The sequence below is a fragment of the Sus scrofa genome, chromosome 13, assembly GCF_054392235.1.
Source record: "Sus scrofa isolate SSC_HxYL_T2T_F1_AM1 chromosome 13, Sscrofa_HxYL_maternal_Yorkshire_Landrace_v2.0, whole genome shotgun sequence".
Lineage (NCBI taxonomy): Eukaryota > Metazoa > Chordata > Mammalia > Artiodactyla > Suidae > Sus > Sus scrofa.
Genome location: NC_139395.1, coordinates 148,035,167 through 148,053,720, shown reverse-complemented (window position 1 = coordinate 148,053,720; position 18,554 = coordinate 148,035,167). Strand labels below are relative to the sequence as shown.

General features: G+C 38.2%; 1 protein-coding gene across 4 annotated transcripts in view; it reads left to right on the top strand.

Moving 5' to 3' along the window:
• The window catches only part of PAK2 (p21 (RAC1) activated kinase 2), a 101,782-nt gene extending 85,674 nt beyond the window's left edge, over positions 1-16,108 (top strand). For 3 of the 4 annotated variants that reach the window (XM_021070136.2, XM_084990820.1, XM_021070137.2), the window contains 3 exons: positions 939-1,135; positions 11,353-11,490; positions 11,955-16,108. In XM_021070136.2, coding sequence (XP_020925795.1) covers positions 939-1,135; positions 11,353-11,490; positions 11,955-12,041 — 422 coding nt within the window. In that variant the 3' untranslated portion in view covers positions 12,042-16,108. Of the gene's footprint in view, positions 1-938; positions 1,352-1,835; positions 2,405-11,352; positions 11,491-11,954 lie in introns of those variants that run through there. The other variant, XR_014824599.1, reaches the window with a different exon arrangement.
• The last annotated feature ends 2,446 nt before the right edge of the window (positions 16,109-18,554 follow it).

The window sequence follows — 18,554 nt, the reverse complement described above, 5'->3', positions numbered from 1 at the left end:
TTTAGGATTCTTTCCTGTAGAATTATTGGACATATTTACAGCAATAAGTACAAAAGTGTTCTCTGCAACCTCATAAAGAAAAACCAAAAATATTGTAAATGCCTAATAGTATAGAAATGGGTAAATACATTATGGTGTTTTTATGTTCTGTAAAGTTTTGTGGTTACAATCAGATAGGTTAACATACTAATATGGAAAGATCTCTAAAAATAAATTAGATTTTTAAAAGCAGTTTACAAAATATCCTGATTAGGTTAAAGTAAACCAAGCAGGTCATGGATATTATTTGTAAATTTGTAAATTCATAACAAAAAGTCTAATGCTTACAATTTTATCTAATTATTAACAGTAGTTATATATGGAATAGAATGGCTTTAACAGTAGAAGGAAGGAAAAAATTCTAGATTCTTATATTGACTTTCCCACTAAATTAACACTGAGTACTAAATTAGGCATTCTGCTCCTCAGTTATGAAATGAGGTGATTGGAATAGAGCGATACTGGTGAAGTTAAAAGTTTTCTAGGCTCTCGGCTGGGTTGGATGCTTATTAATTCTAGCTTCTTCTGTTTATTTTCTTCAAAAGTTGTTTCCACTTCCTGACCTTTGCCTGATTCACGGTGGAAACAGTTTTGGTGTCCAGCTGTGGTGACTTTTTCTTAGACCTTTTCAACTTTATTAAAATTTTTAGAATAGAATTATTTACAGAGAGCTCTCCTTTTAATTTACCCTTTACTTGAGGGAAGTAAAAATTAAAATGTGAGAGTATATAACATCATCAAAATATTTATAAGCCCATTCTGGTGTACTTTATTAATGCATTCTTTAAAAAATAGAGGCAAAGTACTCAAATGTAATTAGTTAAGTCATATAAAGTAAACTCTGAAACAGTTCATGGACACCGGTAACTCAAGATGTTTTGTTTTGTTTTGTTTTACAGCTGACTTTGGTTTCTGTGCCCAGATCACCCCTGAGCAGAGCAAGCGAAGTACTATGGTTGGAACGCCATACTGGATGGCACCAGAGGTGGTTACACGGAAAGCTTATGGCCCTAAAGTAGACATATGGTCTCTGGGTATTATGGCCATTGAGATGGTAGAAGGAGAGCCTCCATACCTCAATGAAAATCCTTTGAGGGTAAGACCAATTAAACACCAACCTATTTTGAGAAAAATAATTTTCTTTAAAACACTTATTTTAGGGAGTTCCTATGGTAGCTCAGCAGTAACAAACCCAGCTAGTATTCATGAGGACACGGGTTCGATCCCTAGTCTCACTCAGTGAGTTAAAAGGATCTGGTGTTGCCATGAGCTGCAGTATAGGTCACAGACTTGACTCTGATCCAGCATTGCTGTTGCTATGGTGTAGGCCGGCAGCTGCAGCTCCCAGTTGACTCCTACCTTGGGAACTTCCATATGCTTTGGGTGCAGTCCTAAAAAGAACCCCCCCCCCCAAAAAAAAACCCACCATTTATTTAGAAACTGCTTGTGCCAGTCACTGACCAAGGATTTAGGATATGGAGTTGCTAAAAATCTAGCCTCTTTGCTCACTACATTTAAAAATCATTTGCTTCTGGGTTATTGAGTTGGATTTGTCAGGTAAAGAGTTTATAAATTTTTAGTAAGCTGTATAGTTTCCAGATTTGCACATAAGTAAGAATTTGCTCACTTCTCTATAGAATTAAGGGACTCTAGATGTATCTTTCAGGTTATCAACTTTGAACCTTGGCCTCTATACCCCCAAGTATAAAGAAGAAAGCAGGGAGGTTCCCTAGCCTGGGAACCTCCAAATACGGCATATGGAGGTTCCCAGGCTAGGGGTCCAATTGGAGCTACAGCTGCTGGCCTACACCACAGCCACAGCAACACAGGATTGGAGCCGCATCTGCAACCTGCACCACAGCTCACAGTAATGCAGGATCCTTAACCCACTGAGCAAGGCCAGGGATCAAACCCACAACTTCATGGTTCCTAGTCGGATTCGTTTCCGCAAACGAAGTTCCACAAAGGGAACTTCCCTGTAGATGGCAATGTTAAAGCCCATATTCAAACAAAAAAGTGAGGGTCCTGAGAAATAGTTGAGGTCAGTAAACTTTAAAATTACATATTCTAGCAGATGAGGTGGAGAGTTCAATGTTTCTTCTTTTTTCTTTTACTTTTAAATGCCATATATGACGCAGTATCAGTAGTTATTAAGGAAATGCAGATCAAAACCTCAACAAGATAACACTTCACACCTACTAGCATGACTGTAATCAAAGAGACAGATGAAGAAGTTTCCGGTAGCACAATGGGTTAAGGATCCACTGTTGCTGAAGCTGTGGTGCAGGTTGTAATTGTAGCAAGGATGCTCTCCTTGGCCTGGGGACTTCCACATACTTGGTGTGGCCAAAAAAGCAAAACAAAACAGATGGAAGACTGGAGTTCCCTGGTGGCTCAGCAGATTAAGGATCCCACATTGTCACTACTGTGGCTTGGGTGCAGCCAAAAAAAAAAGACAGGCAATATTAAATGTTGGTGAGAATGTGGAGAAATTGGAACCATCATATATTGCTAATGAATATGTGAAAATGTAAATGGTACAGGACTCTGAAAAAGTTTGGCACTTCCTCTAAAAGTTAACTCTGAGTTACCATATAAGTTAGCAATTCCACTGCTAGGTCTATAACCAAGAAAATCAAAAGTATATATCCACACAAGAACTTATACACAAGTGTTCATTGCAGCCTTATTCATGAGAACCAAAAGGTGGAAACAATTCAAATGCCTATCACCTGAGGAGTGAATAAATAAAAGTGGTGTCTCCATACAGTGGATTATCATTTAACCATAATAAAAGGAAAATGTACAGATACATACAACATTGAACCTTAAAGGCATTAAGCCAAGTGAAAGAAGTCAGACACAAGAGATCACATATTGTATGATTCTCTTTATAGTTGATTCTTCCTATTTGTGGTAATTCTACAAAGCAGCGAGCTCTGACTTAACATAATTCTGAACCATTGCTTCTAGGGGGAATAAAGGGTTAGATCCCTGTAAGCCTTGATAAACTGATTAGTACATATACATAACCTTATTTTATGTATGTTTCTGTTTAAAGACACTTTATATGTATCATTGATTCAGTCATGTTGAACTCATGGTCAGCAAAATTATGACTCATGCCTGAATGAAGCTTATCAAACAAGTGTATTTCTCCATAAGGCTCATCACAGCCTTCTTGCACTTAGGAACACTGGACAGCACTTCGGCACCATGCTCTTCACCTCTGCATATATCCATGGATAACCACAAAGCACTGAGAGTATTGATTTTGAGGTTACAAATAAATTTCAGTGAATAGGTAAATTGACATGTATGGAATCTGCACATAATGAGGATCAGCTGCGTATGAAATCTCTAGAATAGAGATAAGAGATTAGTGGTTTCTGGAGATGGAAGGGAGAAGGGAATGAGTGACTTAATAATATACACGGGAGTGCCCGTGGTGGCGCAGTGGAAATGAATCCCACTAGGAGCCAAAAGATCGTGGGTTCCATCCCTGGTCTCACTCAGTGGGTTAAGGATCTGGCGTTGCCATGAGCCACGGTCAAGGTTGCAGACACAGCTCAGATCTGATGTGGCTGTGGCTGCAGCCTAGGCTGACAACTGTAGCTCCAATTAGACCCCTAGCCTGGGAACCTCCATATGCCATAGGAGGTTTTTCCCAAAAATGGAAAAAAAAAAAAAGTTTTAGGAGTTCCCTGGCGACCTAGTGGTTAAAGGATTCAGCATGATCATGGCTATGATGCAGGTTCTATCTTTGGCCCAGGAATTTCTGCATACCATAGATGGTGCCAAATTTTTTTTTAATTAAAAAAAGAGGTTTGGGAGCTCCCCTTTGGCTCAGTGGAAACGAATCTGACTAGCATCCATGAAGACACAGTTTCGATCCCTGGCCATGCTCAGTGGGTGAAGGATATGGCATTGCCATGAGCTGTGGTATCAGTCCCAGAAGTGGCTCAGATTCTGCATTGCTGTAGCCATGGCATAGGCCGGCTTCTATAGCTCTTATTTGACCCCCTAGCCTGGGAACTTCCACATTCCACATGTGTGGCCCTTAAAAATATACATAAAAGACAAAAAAAAAAAAAAAAAGTAAATATTTATTTATTTGCTTTTTAGGACTGCCCCGGAGGCACATGAAAGTTCCCAGGCCAGGGGTCGAATTGGAGCTGCTTCTGCCAGCCTGCACTACAGCCACAGCAACACAGGATTCAAGCCATGTCTGCGACCTACACCATAGATCTCAGCAATGCGGGATCCTTAACCCACTGGGTGAGGCTAGGGATTGAACCCACATCCTCATGGATACTAGTCAGATTTGTTTCCACAGAGCCACAATGGGAATTCCGAGAGATTTTAAATTACCATATATGACTATAGACTTATTGCCAGAAATTTTTTTAAAAATGTTTTTCAAAGTAGGTTAATCTACAAAATGAGCTACAGAGGCCAGTGTAATAGGTACCAGTGTAATATGTAGAAGGTACCCTATCGGAGTTTCCATCGTGGCTCAGTGGAAACAAATCTGACTAGTATCCATGAGGACACAGGTTCGATCCCTGGCCTTGGTCATTGGGTTAAGGATCCAGTTTCTATGAGCTATGGTGTAGGTTGCAGATACAGCTCAGATCTGCTGTGGCTGGGGCTGTGGCTGTGGTGTGGGAGACAACAGCTCCGATTCGACCCCTAGCCTGGGAATCTCCATATACTGCACCCCTTAAAAAACAAAACAAAACAAAAAAACCTAAAAAACAGGAAGTTATCCTATGTAGATGGTGTTGGAGATAATATGTATATAGATATATATATTTATATATATATGGTTTGGTGGTTTTTGTTTTTGTTTTTTTGTTTTTGGCCTTAACATACAGCAGCCAGACCAGGGACTGAACTTGGGCCATAGTGGCAAAAACATCAGATCACCAAATCTTAACTACTGGTCCACCAGGAAATTCCCTAGATGGTGTTATTTTGTTTGTTTGTTTCGTTTTGTTTTGTTTTTTTACTTTTTTGGCCACCTCTCAGGGCATATGGAGTTCCTGGGCCAGAGATGAGATCTGAGACACAGTTGCAGCAATATCAGAACATAAACCAAATGTGCCACAGTGGGAATTCCTAGAAATGATTAATTTTAGAGCACTTGTCAGAACAATTTTCAAAACTTCCATATGTTACTGATGAGACCGAAAAAGAACAAAAGAGGGGGGGCAAAGTATAAAATAATTATGATTCCATACCGATGTGAACAAGTGATTAATTAAATAAATAAATGGGCAGAAGAGACGTTTTCCGTGCAGAAGAATTCCAAATAGTTTATATAGATAGTCCACCCCAAAGGAGATGGAGCCTGACTCCCCACTCCTTAAGTGTAGGCTGCACAGTATGAAAAGGGGGAGAAAAGAGTTACTTCCCAGTGGAGAAACCTCACAAATATTACCATGTGATAAGGTCAGCATCAGCAGTCGTAAATCATGTCGATAGGCTGTACCTTTGATATAATGTAATGGAAATGGCAGTCTAACTCTGATCTTCTTCCCCCAAATCCATAATCTCAGTCTAATCTTGAGGGGGAAAAAATCAAAAAGATTCCAATAGAGAGCCATTGTACAATATAATGCCTGACTAGTACTCCACCAAACTGTGAAAGTCATCAAAAGGAAAGGAAAGTCCTGTGAAGTTGTCAGAGCCTAGAGGAGCCTTCGAAGACATGACACCTTTAGGTAACGTTTAGTACCTTGGAACAGAAAGAGGAGAGTGGGAGAGAGGGTGAAATAGGGAAATCTAGTGTGAATGCTGGAAGCCCTAAGGGCCCCTGTGAGGTTAGTGATGCTGGTCAGCAGGGATGTGTCTTTTTCTTCCACCGTCCTTAGCTGCAGAGGTACAGGCAAGGAGCAGGCAGAGTTTTAACCATGCTAAGCCAAGTAAATGCAGTGAAGTTGGAGAGGATCAAAGAAATGATAATGTGAAAGGAATGATGGACACTGGAAGATGAGTGGGGATTTATTTAAGTCCATGGAGTCAAATGATTGCTGGTGTTGGAAACCAGGAGTGAAAAAAATAGGAGGTGGAGTACAGCTGAGATTTAAGAGTTCAGTTATTGGTACTGATAAAGGTATGAGATATGACCATGGGTGTGTGTGGCTGAGGTCAGCCAAAGGACCAGAACATCAGAGGAGGCCAAAGAACTGTAACAGACATCTTTGTAGCCATTGGAATTGCCATGAATTATGAGTCATGTTGGAGATAGTAGCAGTGTTTGATAGATGTTTGAATCAAGAAAAGGTGGACATGAGTTTGAAAGCCCAGATGTTAAAGAGTAGGAGGGAAATACAGATCTCAAAGAGGCAGTGAGTGGCCAAAAGGACACCCCATCTCTATGCTTAGTGGTACAGAGGTGTGGAGAGAGAAACCTACCACTAGAGCACTGTGGGGGTGGCAGGCCTCAATAAGAATGTTTGAGAAGTGGGGGGTGGGGTATGAAGAAATTCAGGCCAGAAAAGGGAATATGCTGAGCCATATGGATATGGAGAAGCCAAAGGGATGACCAGGATAAGTAGGTGCTTATAATCATCAACGTAAATGAAGATGAGGAATATGATAAGATTGATCTCAGAGTAGAGAAAAGGTTATTAAGTGTCCCTTTGTGGAATCTGCACTTTGGGTCCAGTGGAGAAATGCAGCATTCACTCTCCCTCTCTTCCCCTTTCCTCAGTGGAAGTGTGTTTGTCAGTAAGCTGTGAATTTCAGCTGCTGCCTTTTTTAACAAACCCACAGGAGTTCCCATCGTGATTCACTAACCCGACTAGTATCTGTGACAGTGCCCCTCCCTCAGTTGGTTAAGGATCTGGCGTTGCTGTGAGCTGTGATGTAGGTCGCAGATGTGGCAAGAATCTGGCTTTGCTGTGGCATAGGCCAGGAGCTGCAGCTCTGATTCAGCCCCTAGCCAGGGAATCTCCAAATGCTGTGGGTGCGGCCCTAAAAAGACTAAAGACAAAAGAATGAAAAAAAAAAAAAAAAAAAAACCCACAAAATGCCAGTTAAGTTCAAAATTAGTGCAAATGTCTCAAAACTGGGTTTCTGTTTTACAAACTGGGTTTTGAGACATTTGCATTAAAGTCATTAGGACTATTTGCTTTCAAAAAGAGAGGTTGGAGGAGTTCCCCTCGTGGCGCAGTGGTTAACCAATCCAACTAGGAACCATGAGGTTTCGGGTTCCATCCCTGGCCTTGCTCAGTGGGTTAAGGACCCGGCATTGCCGTGAGCTGTGGTGTACGTCACAGACACAGCTCAGATCTGGCGTTGCTGTGGCTCTGGTGTAGGCCAGCGGCTACAGCTCCAATTAGACCCCTAGCCTGAGAACTTCCATGTGCTTCGGGAGTGTTCCTAAAAAAGGCAAAAAGACAAAAAAAGAGAGAGAGGGTGGACAGAACTATAATCCAGCTTCTTTTATTGCATTGGAAGGACTTGCAGTTGTGTTTTTTTTGTTTTTTTTGTTTTTTTTTTTTTTTGGTCTTTTCTAGGGCCCCTCCAGCAGCATATGGAGGTTCCAAGGCTAGTGGTCTAATCGGATCTGTAGCCGCCGGCCTACACCACAGCCACAGCAACTTGGGATCTGAGCCGAGTCTGCAACCTACACGACAGCTCACAGCAACGCCGGATCCTTAAACCCACTGAGCGAGGCCAGGGATCAAACCTGCAACCTCATGGTTCCTAGTCGGGTTCATTAACCACTGCACCATGACGGGAACTCCATGACTTGCATATTCTTTTGGAAGGGTTGGGAGATGTGGCTGGAAAAATACTGTGGAAAAGATACAATCAAGATATCTCGGAGTTCCCGTCATGGCACAGCAGAAATGAATGCGTTGCTGTGGCTGTGGTATAGGCTGGCAGCTGTACCTCCGATTCAACCCCTAGCCTGGAAACCTCCATATGCTGCAGGTTCAGCCCTTAAAAAAAAAAAAAAAAAAAGATATCGCATGGCATAATAAAAGACTTTTTTTTTTTTGGCTCTTTTAGGGCCATACCCACAGCATATGGAGGTTCCCAGGCCAAGGGTTGAATCAGCTACAGCTGCTGGCCTATACCACAGCCACAGCAATGCAGGATCTGAGCCATGACTGCAACCTACACTACAGCTCACTACAGCGCCACATCCTTAACCCACTGAGCAAGGCCAGGGATTGATCCCGTAACCTTATGATTCCTAGTTAGATTTATTTCCACTGCGCCATGATAGGAACTCCAGAAAAATCTTAATAGCAAAAAAAAAAGAATTGTTTAGAAAGAAGGAGTACTTGACAGAGGTGCTTGTTTTTTTTTGTTTTGTTTTGTTTGTCTTTTTAGGGCCGCAGTTGCGGCATACGGAGGTTCCTAGGCTAGAGGTTGAATCAGAGCTGCAGCTGCCAGCCTACACTACAGCTGCAGCAACGAGGGAGCTGAACCTGTGTCTTCATAGATACTAGTTGGTTTTGTTAACCACTGAGCCACTATAGGAGCTCCTCAGAGACAATTTCTTACAGTAGAATTTTTAAATGAAAATTATAACTGGGTCACCTTGCTTTACAGTAGAAAAAAAAATAATGTATTGGGGAAATTAAAAAAAAATTGGAAGGAAATGTCATGTAAAGAGAAGTAAACTAGTGACAAGAAAATGGATGCTCATATACTGATAGTTTATCAATTGTATCCTTTTTTTTGATGGCATTTTGGTAATATGGCAGAATCTTTAAATAATTTAGAATATCCAGGTGACTTTGGGTTCAGTGATATTTTTAGATACATTATCAAAAGTGTAATCCCTGAAATAATAAATTGGAGTTCATTAAAATTGGAATCATCTCTGAAAAAGACATTATTAAGAGAATGAAATGACAAGTCACAAATATTGAAAATATTTCCAGAACACCTATCTGATAAAGGAGTGTTATCCAAAATATACAAAGAACTCTTAAAATTCAACAATAAAAAAATGCTGCTGTAAAATGCCAAAAGATTTGAACAAACAACTCACCAAAGAAGATAGTGTATAAAAATATATATGTATATTTTATATAGTATATAAAAGAAGATATATATAAAATAGTTTATAAAAAGATGTTCAACATCATATCTGTAGGGAATTGCTAAATTAAAACAACAATGAGGTACCACTTCATTACCTATTAGAATGACCTAAAATTTAAAAAATTGACAATTCTAAATGCCAGTGACGATGTGGAACTCTCATCCATTGCTGGCAGGAATGCAAAATGTACAGCCACTTTGGAAGATAATTTGCCACTTTCTTACAAAACTAGACATAACCTATAATCCAGAATGGTGCTCTTATTAAAGTTGAAAACTTATGTCTACATTAAAAACCTACACACAATTGGCTAAAGTTGCAAGCAGTCAAGATGTAAAATGCATATGTAAATTGTATTTTTAAAAAGCAAATATACATCCACACAATGGAATATTCCATAACATTAAAAACATAAAAAGAAATGAGCTATCAAACCACAAAGGCATGGAAGAACCTTACATCCATACTGCCTAGGAAAGAAGCCGTCATACTGTATGATTCCAACTGTGGAGAGTTAGGAATCATTGTTTGCCAGACGTCTAAGGGGATGGAGAGGATGAATAGGTCAAACACAAGGTATTTTTAGGGCGGTGAAATTATTCCGTGTGATACTATAGTAGTGGTTACATGACAGTGTACATTTGTGTGTCTAAACCATAGAATTGTACAGTATGAAGAATCAACCCTGACGTAAACTGTAGGCATTTTTTTTGCTTTTTAGGGCCGCACCCACGGCATATGGAAGTTCCTAGGCTAGGGCTCGAATCAGAGCTATAGATGCAGCCCTATGTCACAGCCACAGCAACACAGGAACCGAGCCGCACCTGTGACCTACACCACAGCTCCTAGCAGAACCCTCTGAGCATCCTCATGGATGCCAGTCAGATTCGCTTCCGCTGTGCCACAATGGGAACTCTGAAATTGTAGACTTGTTTAATGAAAGTATACCAATATTGGTTCATCACGTAACAAATATACCATACAAATATAAGACTTTAATAATAGGGGAACCTATGTGTGTATGTAGCAATAGTATATTTTTAATTCCATTTCTAGTAATTTAAAGAAAATCAGAGCAGTTTTACGTTCACAGCAAAACTGAGAGACAGGTACAGAGATTTCCCATATGCCCTCTTCCCAAACACATGCACAGCCTCCCCCATCATCAGCATTCTTCATAGAGAGTACATTTCTTAAAATCACTGAACCTACATTGACACATCGTTATCATCTAGAGTCCATAGTGTACATTAGGGTTCACTTTTTTTTTCTTTTTTTTTTTTTTTTTTGCTTTTTAGGGCCACACCTGAGGCATATGGCGGTTCCCACGCTAGGGGTCGAATTGGAGTTACAGCTGCCAGCCTACACCACAACCACAGCAACGATCTTTTTGGCCACACCTGTGGCATATGGAAGTTCCCAGGTTAAGAGTACAGTTAGAGCTGCAGCTGCCAGCCATAGCCACAGCCACAGCCACGCCAGATCCAAGCCACAACTGCAACCTATACTACAGCTTGCAGCAACGCTGGATCCTTAACCCACTGAATAAGGCCAGAGATCAAACCCACATCCTAATGGATACTAATCGAGTTTGTTACTGCTGAGCCACAACAGAAACTCCTATTACATTATCTTAAAGTGTATTTTCAGTGCCTTAAAAATCCTGTGTTCTACCTGTTCATCTGTAGCTGAATAGATATAGCTAATTTAAATTTCCTTAAGTTTCAACAAATCCCATTGTTTTGTAATGTGATATGACTTGAGAAAAATCTTAAGAAAGATAAATGGGGTATAATACGTTGATGGGATTGTGGTCATTTTTCTTTATATCATTATGTATTATAGCAGTTTTCTTTATCAGTGTGTGTTGCATTTGTAATCCAAAAAGGAAAAAGTTAATGATAATTTTGAAAAAGAAGTTAGGGAAATGTAACATTTAAAAATAATGTAGGAGTTCCCTGGCGGCTGAGCAGATTAAAAATCCAGCATTGTCACTGCTGTGACTTGGGTTGCTGCTGTGGCATGGATTCGATCCCTAGCCACATAACTTCTGCATGCCAAAGATGTGGCTGAAAAAATTTAAAGTAAAAAATATCCAGTCAAAATGGGCAGAAATAATAACCTCATTTTTAGTATGCATGGTGATAGTCTTTAAATAAATAAAAGATCCGTAAACTTTACAGTACTTTATCACTTTGTTGAGCTGCCTTATATATGTCAGAGTTGTTTTCTATTTTTAGGCCTTGTACCTGATAGCAACTAATGGAACCCCAGAACTTCAGAATCCAGAGAAACTTACCCCAATATTTCGAGATTTCTTAAATCGATGTTTGGAGATGGATGTAGAGAAAAGGGGTTCAGCCAGAGAATTGTTACAGGTGAATTGGCAAATAATACTATTTGGTGGGAAAGCTGACTTTTTTGAGTAACCAACGGAAAGTTTACATAGGGTTCATAATTACATTTCACTGTTCATTAATCACCAGCAGCATGGCAGCTGCTGCAGTTTAAGATCTGCTTGGAATAAAATACCTGTAATATTGTGATAAGTATGTGAGTTTTTCATATTATCAATTCTTAGACCAGTTCATTGCAAGCATGGGTATCTGGGTCATTAAACTGAGATTTTATAGTAGTAGAAAAACTTAAAAAAAAAAGAAAAAAAAAAGACTACACTTTGAATCATAAAGTGATGTACTGATTATGTTGGTTTTATATAGGTATTAAAATGTGTTTGTTAAATAAATTACGATCCATAGTCTTTGGGGCTTAATTGAAAGGAACTATTTAGCTTCTAAACTGGTGGCATTTACACATATATTTTTACCCCGTCTTTTTGCAGCATCCCTTTCTGAAATTGGCCAAACCATTATCCAGCTTGACACCACTGATCATGGCAGCTAAAGAAGCAATGAAGAGTAACCGTTAACATCATTGCCGTGGCCTCATATTCTTTTTTCCATTTTCTAAGAAGTCTTTTAATATATGAAAATTATTACTCTTTGGGGGTTTAAAGGAATGGTCTGCATAACATGGAGAAAAAAAGCAAACTACTACTTCCTGAAGACAACCAAGAAAAAAATTGCAAAACAGAATGACAACTTTCTATTGAATCCCTTCTTTAGGGTCCAAAAGGAATTGTGGACTGAATCACTAGCCTTACATCTTTCAGCAGAAAGCCCATCAGGGCCATTTATCATGCTTGAGATTTGCGTTTTATTTTGCTGACTTCATTATAATAGATCCCATTCATTGTCCTTTTTGGGGGTATTTTCAATACTTGAATGGCGGATTTGAGTTTTTCAGAGTATTTGTTTTATCTGCTACTCTTTTTTTCTCTCTTCTTCATAGCTTTTTTTTTTCCTTGCCTTGCTCCTTTTGAGTTGCTTTGGGAAATTTTTCTTTTGCCTAAATTGGTGGCAAGCGTGATAGAAATTATGTAGCTCCTTATATTGGCAAAGGAGCTCAGTTCGGTTTAACTTTGTATAGACGTTAGGACCAGCTATTGTTACATGTAATATTTCAGTTCAGAATTTGAACTAAAGGAAGGGAAGAAAAGTATGTGATTTTTACCTTTTTTAACAAATGTGAAAGAATCAGTTTTAGAAATTTCATGATAGTGAGTTGTTTGGCATTTGTTACATGTATAGAGAGAAGACTAATAATCTATATTTATAACTAAATCATTGAAACAGAAAAAGAATCCTGTTGACTTTACATTGTTACCCTTTTGTTTGCCTTTCTGACTGTATCCCCTTCAGACTTGGCTTCAGGACTTTGGTTTGTGCTGCTCCTTTCCCCTCCCCTGTTTTTTTCCCTTCATTTTGGAAATAAGTTTCTGTATATGTTGTAATTTTAGCTAGTTTTTTGTTTTTTAATTAACCCTCTCTCACCCTACTCGCCGCCTCCTTCCTATGGTAAATAATATAAAATTTTCAGAATTTAGAAGTTATTTTTCCCATATAAAGGAGAAAAATATTTGGAACTAGCAGAGATAAAATGAGAGACTTGAACCCTGGTGAGCTCTAAAATAATTAGAAAAGATTATATTCTTGAAAGAGAAATGTCACTTACTTAGAGATGTAGCTTCTGACCAGTAAACCATTAGGACTTGTTATAAACATTGTTCCCAACCTATTACCATACTTTACTCTCTGTGAGAATTTAAGTGACAGAGTCCTTCTTGATAAATTCATGGGTCATTTGAGATGTCGAGTTACTTTAGATTTTTTTCAAATAAGTAAATAATATTCATGTAAAAAACTGGACAAAGGAAGAAAAATTAAATGTGCTTGTTGATAGCAGTACTTTTTTATTTTAAAGATTTTAAAAAGGTCTGTGACCTGTAGCATTAATTATTAGAGTATCTTCTCTCCCCCCCCCCGCCCCGGCCTTGTCTCCTTTCTCTCTCACTCTCTTTTTTAATTGTTTGGCTTTCTCAGGCAGTATTGCTCCTTCTGGCATGTCAAGTGCCACATAAAAGAAAAATCTGTCGTTTGGTTCTGGCATTTTGTTCCCACCATTCACTTCTTATTGACTTCACATCTACTTGCCATCCTGCAGTAGTATAAGTCGTGAATAAAATAATTTGATGTTTTTGGAGTACATTAGGAGAACTAATGAGTTTTATTTCCTATCATGCCCATCATATCTGTGTTAAGATATAGGTATAAGGATAGAAATGACTGTGTTTGGGGTCTTTTTTTATTAGTATTGATAATGCAGGAAGGTTTTCACAAAAATGAGTAAAATAATGAAACTTGTATCTAGAGCACTTAATGGTCTCTGTTTTCAATTTGATTTTTGATTTCATTTTTCTCAGAGTTATATTGGGTTTCTATAGCTGTTACTAAATTACTTTACAGAAACTGGCTGGTTTATTTCTGGTGGAAAGCTACAGTGTCTCTTGAGTTGCAGATTTGAACATTCTTTGTAAATAGCTGTCTGGATGGATTATGATACAGAAGATGCTACCAATGAAATAGAAAAATGAACTAGATGATATAAGACTATGAGCCTCATGACCACTCTAGAAGGCACCTGTACACATCAGTCATAAAGACCATAATCATTGAATGCAGTGCCAATGCCCCAATTTTATGCCTGTGACTCAACAAAGGTCTGAAAAGTTTATAGAAGCAGTTTGGGATTGGTATTTACAACTTCCTTGATGGTTACCTGCATGTCCATTGCTGGCAACGGACTTTGTCATTAAAACCTGACCTCCTAGGTTAAGGGAGCTACACTGTGGTGTATCCTTTACTTACTTGGATAAACTAACTTGTAATAGAAATATACTTTAATTCTGAAATGTGTAATTTTTGAATAATCTCTGTCTTTGAGAGCAATACAGAATTGTGATTTATTAATTTTAAATTAAAATATTCAGATCTTGTTGCAAGAAAAATGTATCTAAATCAAAATTCATGGGTTTTTTAATAATTGCCTTTTGTATTCACCCTTTTTGTCATAACTTTAGAATGAAAATTCCCATTTAAATCTAAAAATTACCTTATAGTAGTCCTCTTGTGTTATTAGGACAATATTACTATAGTATTTATTATATTTCAGACTCTCTGGCAGTCTAAAGCTTTCCTTCTCCTCTTGTTCCTTTTGCTGCTTCTAGGGACAGTTAAAACTGGGAAACCATGAAAAGATTGACTATTTTATTCTACCTAAAATAGTAAACAAGTAGAGTGATTGTGCTAGCATTAGAAGCTAAGGCTAACACAACTCTGTCTTCAGGTATTGGCAGGTAGTGTGAATTCTCTCCCCCTCAACATAGAAATATTAAGCTGCTTAAAATATATCTAGTTACCACCAGTCCTAAATGACCCTGTGCCTTTAATAAGCAATTTTAAACTACCTATGAGTATTTCTGTGTAGGGCTTACATAAATACATATTTGTTTATATATACCATATTCTAGCCATAATAATGTTGGATCTGATCAGGCAGTAGCTATAATTAAAAAAAAAAAAGTCACTTAAAATTTTTGCATCAGTTTTAATCTAAATGTTTAAAAATAAGGTGTTCCCGTCGTGGCACAGCGGAAACCAATCCGACTAGGAACCATGGCATTGCGGGTTTGATCCCTCACCTCGCTTAGTGGGTTAAGGATCTGGCATTGCCCTGAGCTGTGGTGTAGGGCAAAGACATGGCTCGGATCCCGCGTTGCTGTGGCTGTGGTGTAAGCCGGCAGCTACAGCTCCAGTTAGACCCCTCGCCTGGGAACTTCTATATGCCACGGGTACAGCCCTAAAAAGATAGAAAGACAAAAAATAATAATAATACAATAAAAGTTTAAAAATATGCTGAGGTCCATATCCAGTGAGATGTCAAAAAATCATTACAGGATATAGCTAAAACCCAGATTAATTCTCTTTTTAGGTTTTTTTTATAGTGAAATTTCATAGTAATATAAAAAGAGATTATCTTGTCTCAGCTGCGCCCACAATAGAGAAAGAGTTAAAATCCGTTTTTCTGCAGTGAATATGAGTATGTGCAAGAAAGGGGAGGAAATACACATGCAGATTTTATTTCTCACTAACAACATTTATTGACCACTTTGGCAAAGACACTGTGGTAGATATTGCAGAAGTTCAAAGGAGAACCAAGCACTGGCCTGGCCTTGAGAGAGCTGAAGTCTTTCTCCTTGACCATTCTAGAATATTGCCAAATGAAAGAAAAAGAAATGTATGATAATTCTGTCAAACACATTTTCATTCTGTATTAAGCAGAGTTAATTAGGAATTGAGCATCTTTGGTAGGAATGTTTTGCTTTTTCTTTTATTTCTTTTTTTTTTTTTTTTTGGTAGATAGATGGAATTAAGTAATTTGTCTTTTCTGTTTTGTCTTCAAATTTTATATTGACTTTATTTTTAATTTAATCCCATTCAGTTATTTAATTGTTACATTGACATTAACTGCTGTATTTGATGACCTTGTTCAATAGTTTTGTTCTTTCAGGGCTAGAAATAAACTTTTTTATGTTCATTTTTCCTTTTCCCTAAACTTTAATTCTTTCTTTAGATCAGAATAGCTCAAAGGATTGAGCATAATAGATTTTCAGAGAACATTCTAGTGTTTTTAAGGATAAATGTTTTTTAAACATGTCATGGCACCCTGAATGTATTACAGAGCTCCAAATCAGAAAGGTTTTCAGAAATTTATGAGTAATAAACATGAGCCTTCCCTCTTCTAAATCAGGTTCAGAATAAACTTACTCAAAATACTCTGACTGTCAGACTCAGGGAAGTGCTTCAGATATGTCTGAATTCCTTCAATAACTTTGCCTGAAATTCTAACACTTCCTTAAGTAGTAATAAGAATCTTACTAGAATTTTCCTGTTAAATGCACCAAGAGATCTTGAAAAGTGGAATACTCTAAGGAATCACTTTATCATACACATTTAATTTGAACCCTGGATATCCTGCTATGGGGAACAGCTGTACTGTAGCATTCACTCTGAAAAAAATTACACATTTTTAGCCTGGAATTGGGGTGGGGAGTAGGTGATGACTGCTTAAAATATATTTGTTAAACTATAAATTTAGTGCTATTCTAACATTTGTATTTCTTTAAACTATAGCAAATGCTCACATCTGCCTGAGGAAAGTTCATAAATGCCTGGGTGATTGATTTGATTGAAAAGCACTATTTATAGGAGCTTAATACATGCTTTACTACTATGATATTTGTGGTTTTTAAATTAGGGAATTATTTTTTATGCAAATGACAACAAATTTTATCTTTTGAAGAGAAGGAGTAGAACAATGAAGGGAAAGGTCTTTTTTTAAGCCTAGTTATTTTAGGTTTTTAGCAAAAATTCAGATCATCTTGGAGTTTCCATTGTGGTTCATTGGAAGGGAATCCGACTAGTATCCATGAGGATGTGGGTTCGATCCCTGGCCTCATTCCGGGTGGGGGATCCGGTGTTGCCATGAGCTGTGGTGTCGGTTGCAGATGCAGCTTGGATCTCACATTGCTGTGGCTGTGGTGTAGGCCAGCAGCTGCAGCTCCAATTCAACCCCTAGCCTGCGAACCTCCATATGCGGCCAGTGTGGCCCTAAAAAGAAAAAGGAAAAAAAAAATTTCAAGTACTCTTAAAGGAGTCATAATAAACAGTGCCAGCCCCCAGCCGTAAACTTCCTTACTGTAGAGTCCTGCTCCACAGAGGACTCCTTTTAACTTTGAGCTGTTTTTAGCATGTATTAATCTTCAGATTTCTAAATTATATACAGGTATTTCTTGACATTTCTATATTTTATCTAGAAACTTCCTATTTCTATGTTTTACTTATCTAGAAACTTCCTCTTATGATAGTTGAGAATTTGGTTCGTGTTATACCATCCAATTTTCCCATTTCTACTCCCTCTAGTCTCCCAGTTAAGAAAGACGGCAATGCTTTATTCCATTAGTGGACAGTTTTTACCTTATGACTCTGGTGGACTGTTGTTCCCTTGAGTTTTATCATCACCACATGTTACATCCTGTGCAACTCTTTGCATTTCTATTGTTAAATTTTGTCTTTTTGTTTCCTTTCAGAGTTTCTATGTTCCTATCACTAAGTTTTCCAAACTCACCACAAAAGTCCTCTGAGGACTCTTTTCTATACAATTAGATGTCTCAGATAATGAGTTACTTTTTCTTTCCTGGAAATTGATTGGGGCTCAAATTTGGGCTCTTGCTCTCCAACCCTTCTGCCTTCTGGTATCTAAAACTCAATTTCACTTTTCTCCTAAGTTTAGGTCTTTTATTTCTCCTTGCTTGGTTTATTCCTCATTTTGGAGAAATACAAATTTCATTAGTGTCAATAGCTTGCATATCTGAAAATGTCTCATTTAATTAATAGTGCAAGATTTTAAGTTGGGAATCATCTTTCTTGAGAATTTTGAAGTCCCTGCTTCATTATCTTAAAACCTGCCGTTTCTGAAAACAGCTTTATATGTAACACAGTTTTTTGCTTCTCTAGAGCTTTTGTCTGAAAATTTACTATTAAATGCCTTGGAGAGGGTCTATGTTTAGCTTTTGGCAGGCCTTCTTGGTAATAGACTGATTTCCTTCAATTCTGGTAAATTCTTGTATTATTTCTTTAGTAATTTTCACACACACACACACATCTCACACCCCGTTATTTCTTTCTGGAATTCTCGTATTAATCTTTTTTTTTCTTCTGCTTTTCATCTCTTTGCCTTTTTAACTTTCTGGGAGAGAATTTCTTTGGTTTTATCTCTGATCCTTTTTCTTTTTTGTTTTTGGCTGCAGCTGGTGTGTACAGAAGTTCCCCAGCCAGGGATCCAATCTGAGCCATAACTGTGACCTATGCAGCAGTGCTGGATCCTTAGGACCCACTGCACCTCAGGCAGGGGTTGAACCCTTGCTGGCCTCAGTGACAACACCAGATCCTTAACCCACTGCATCACAGAGGGAATTCTGGTG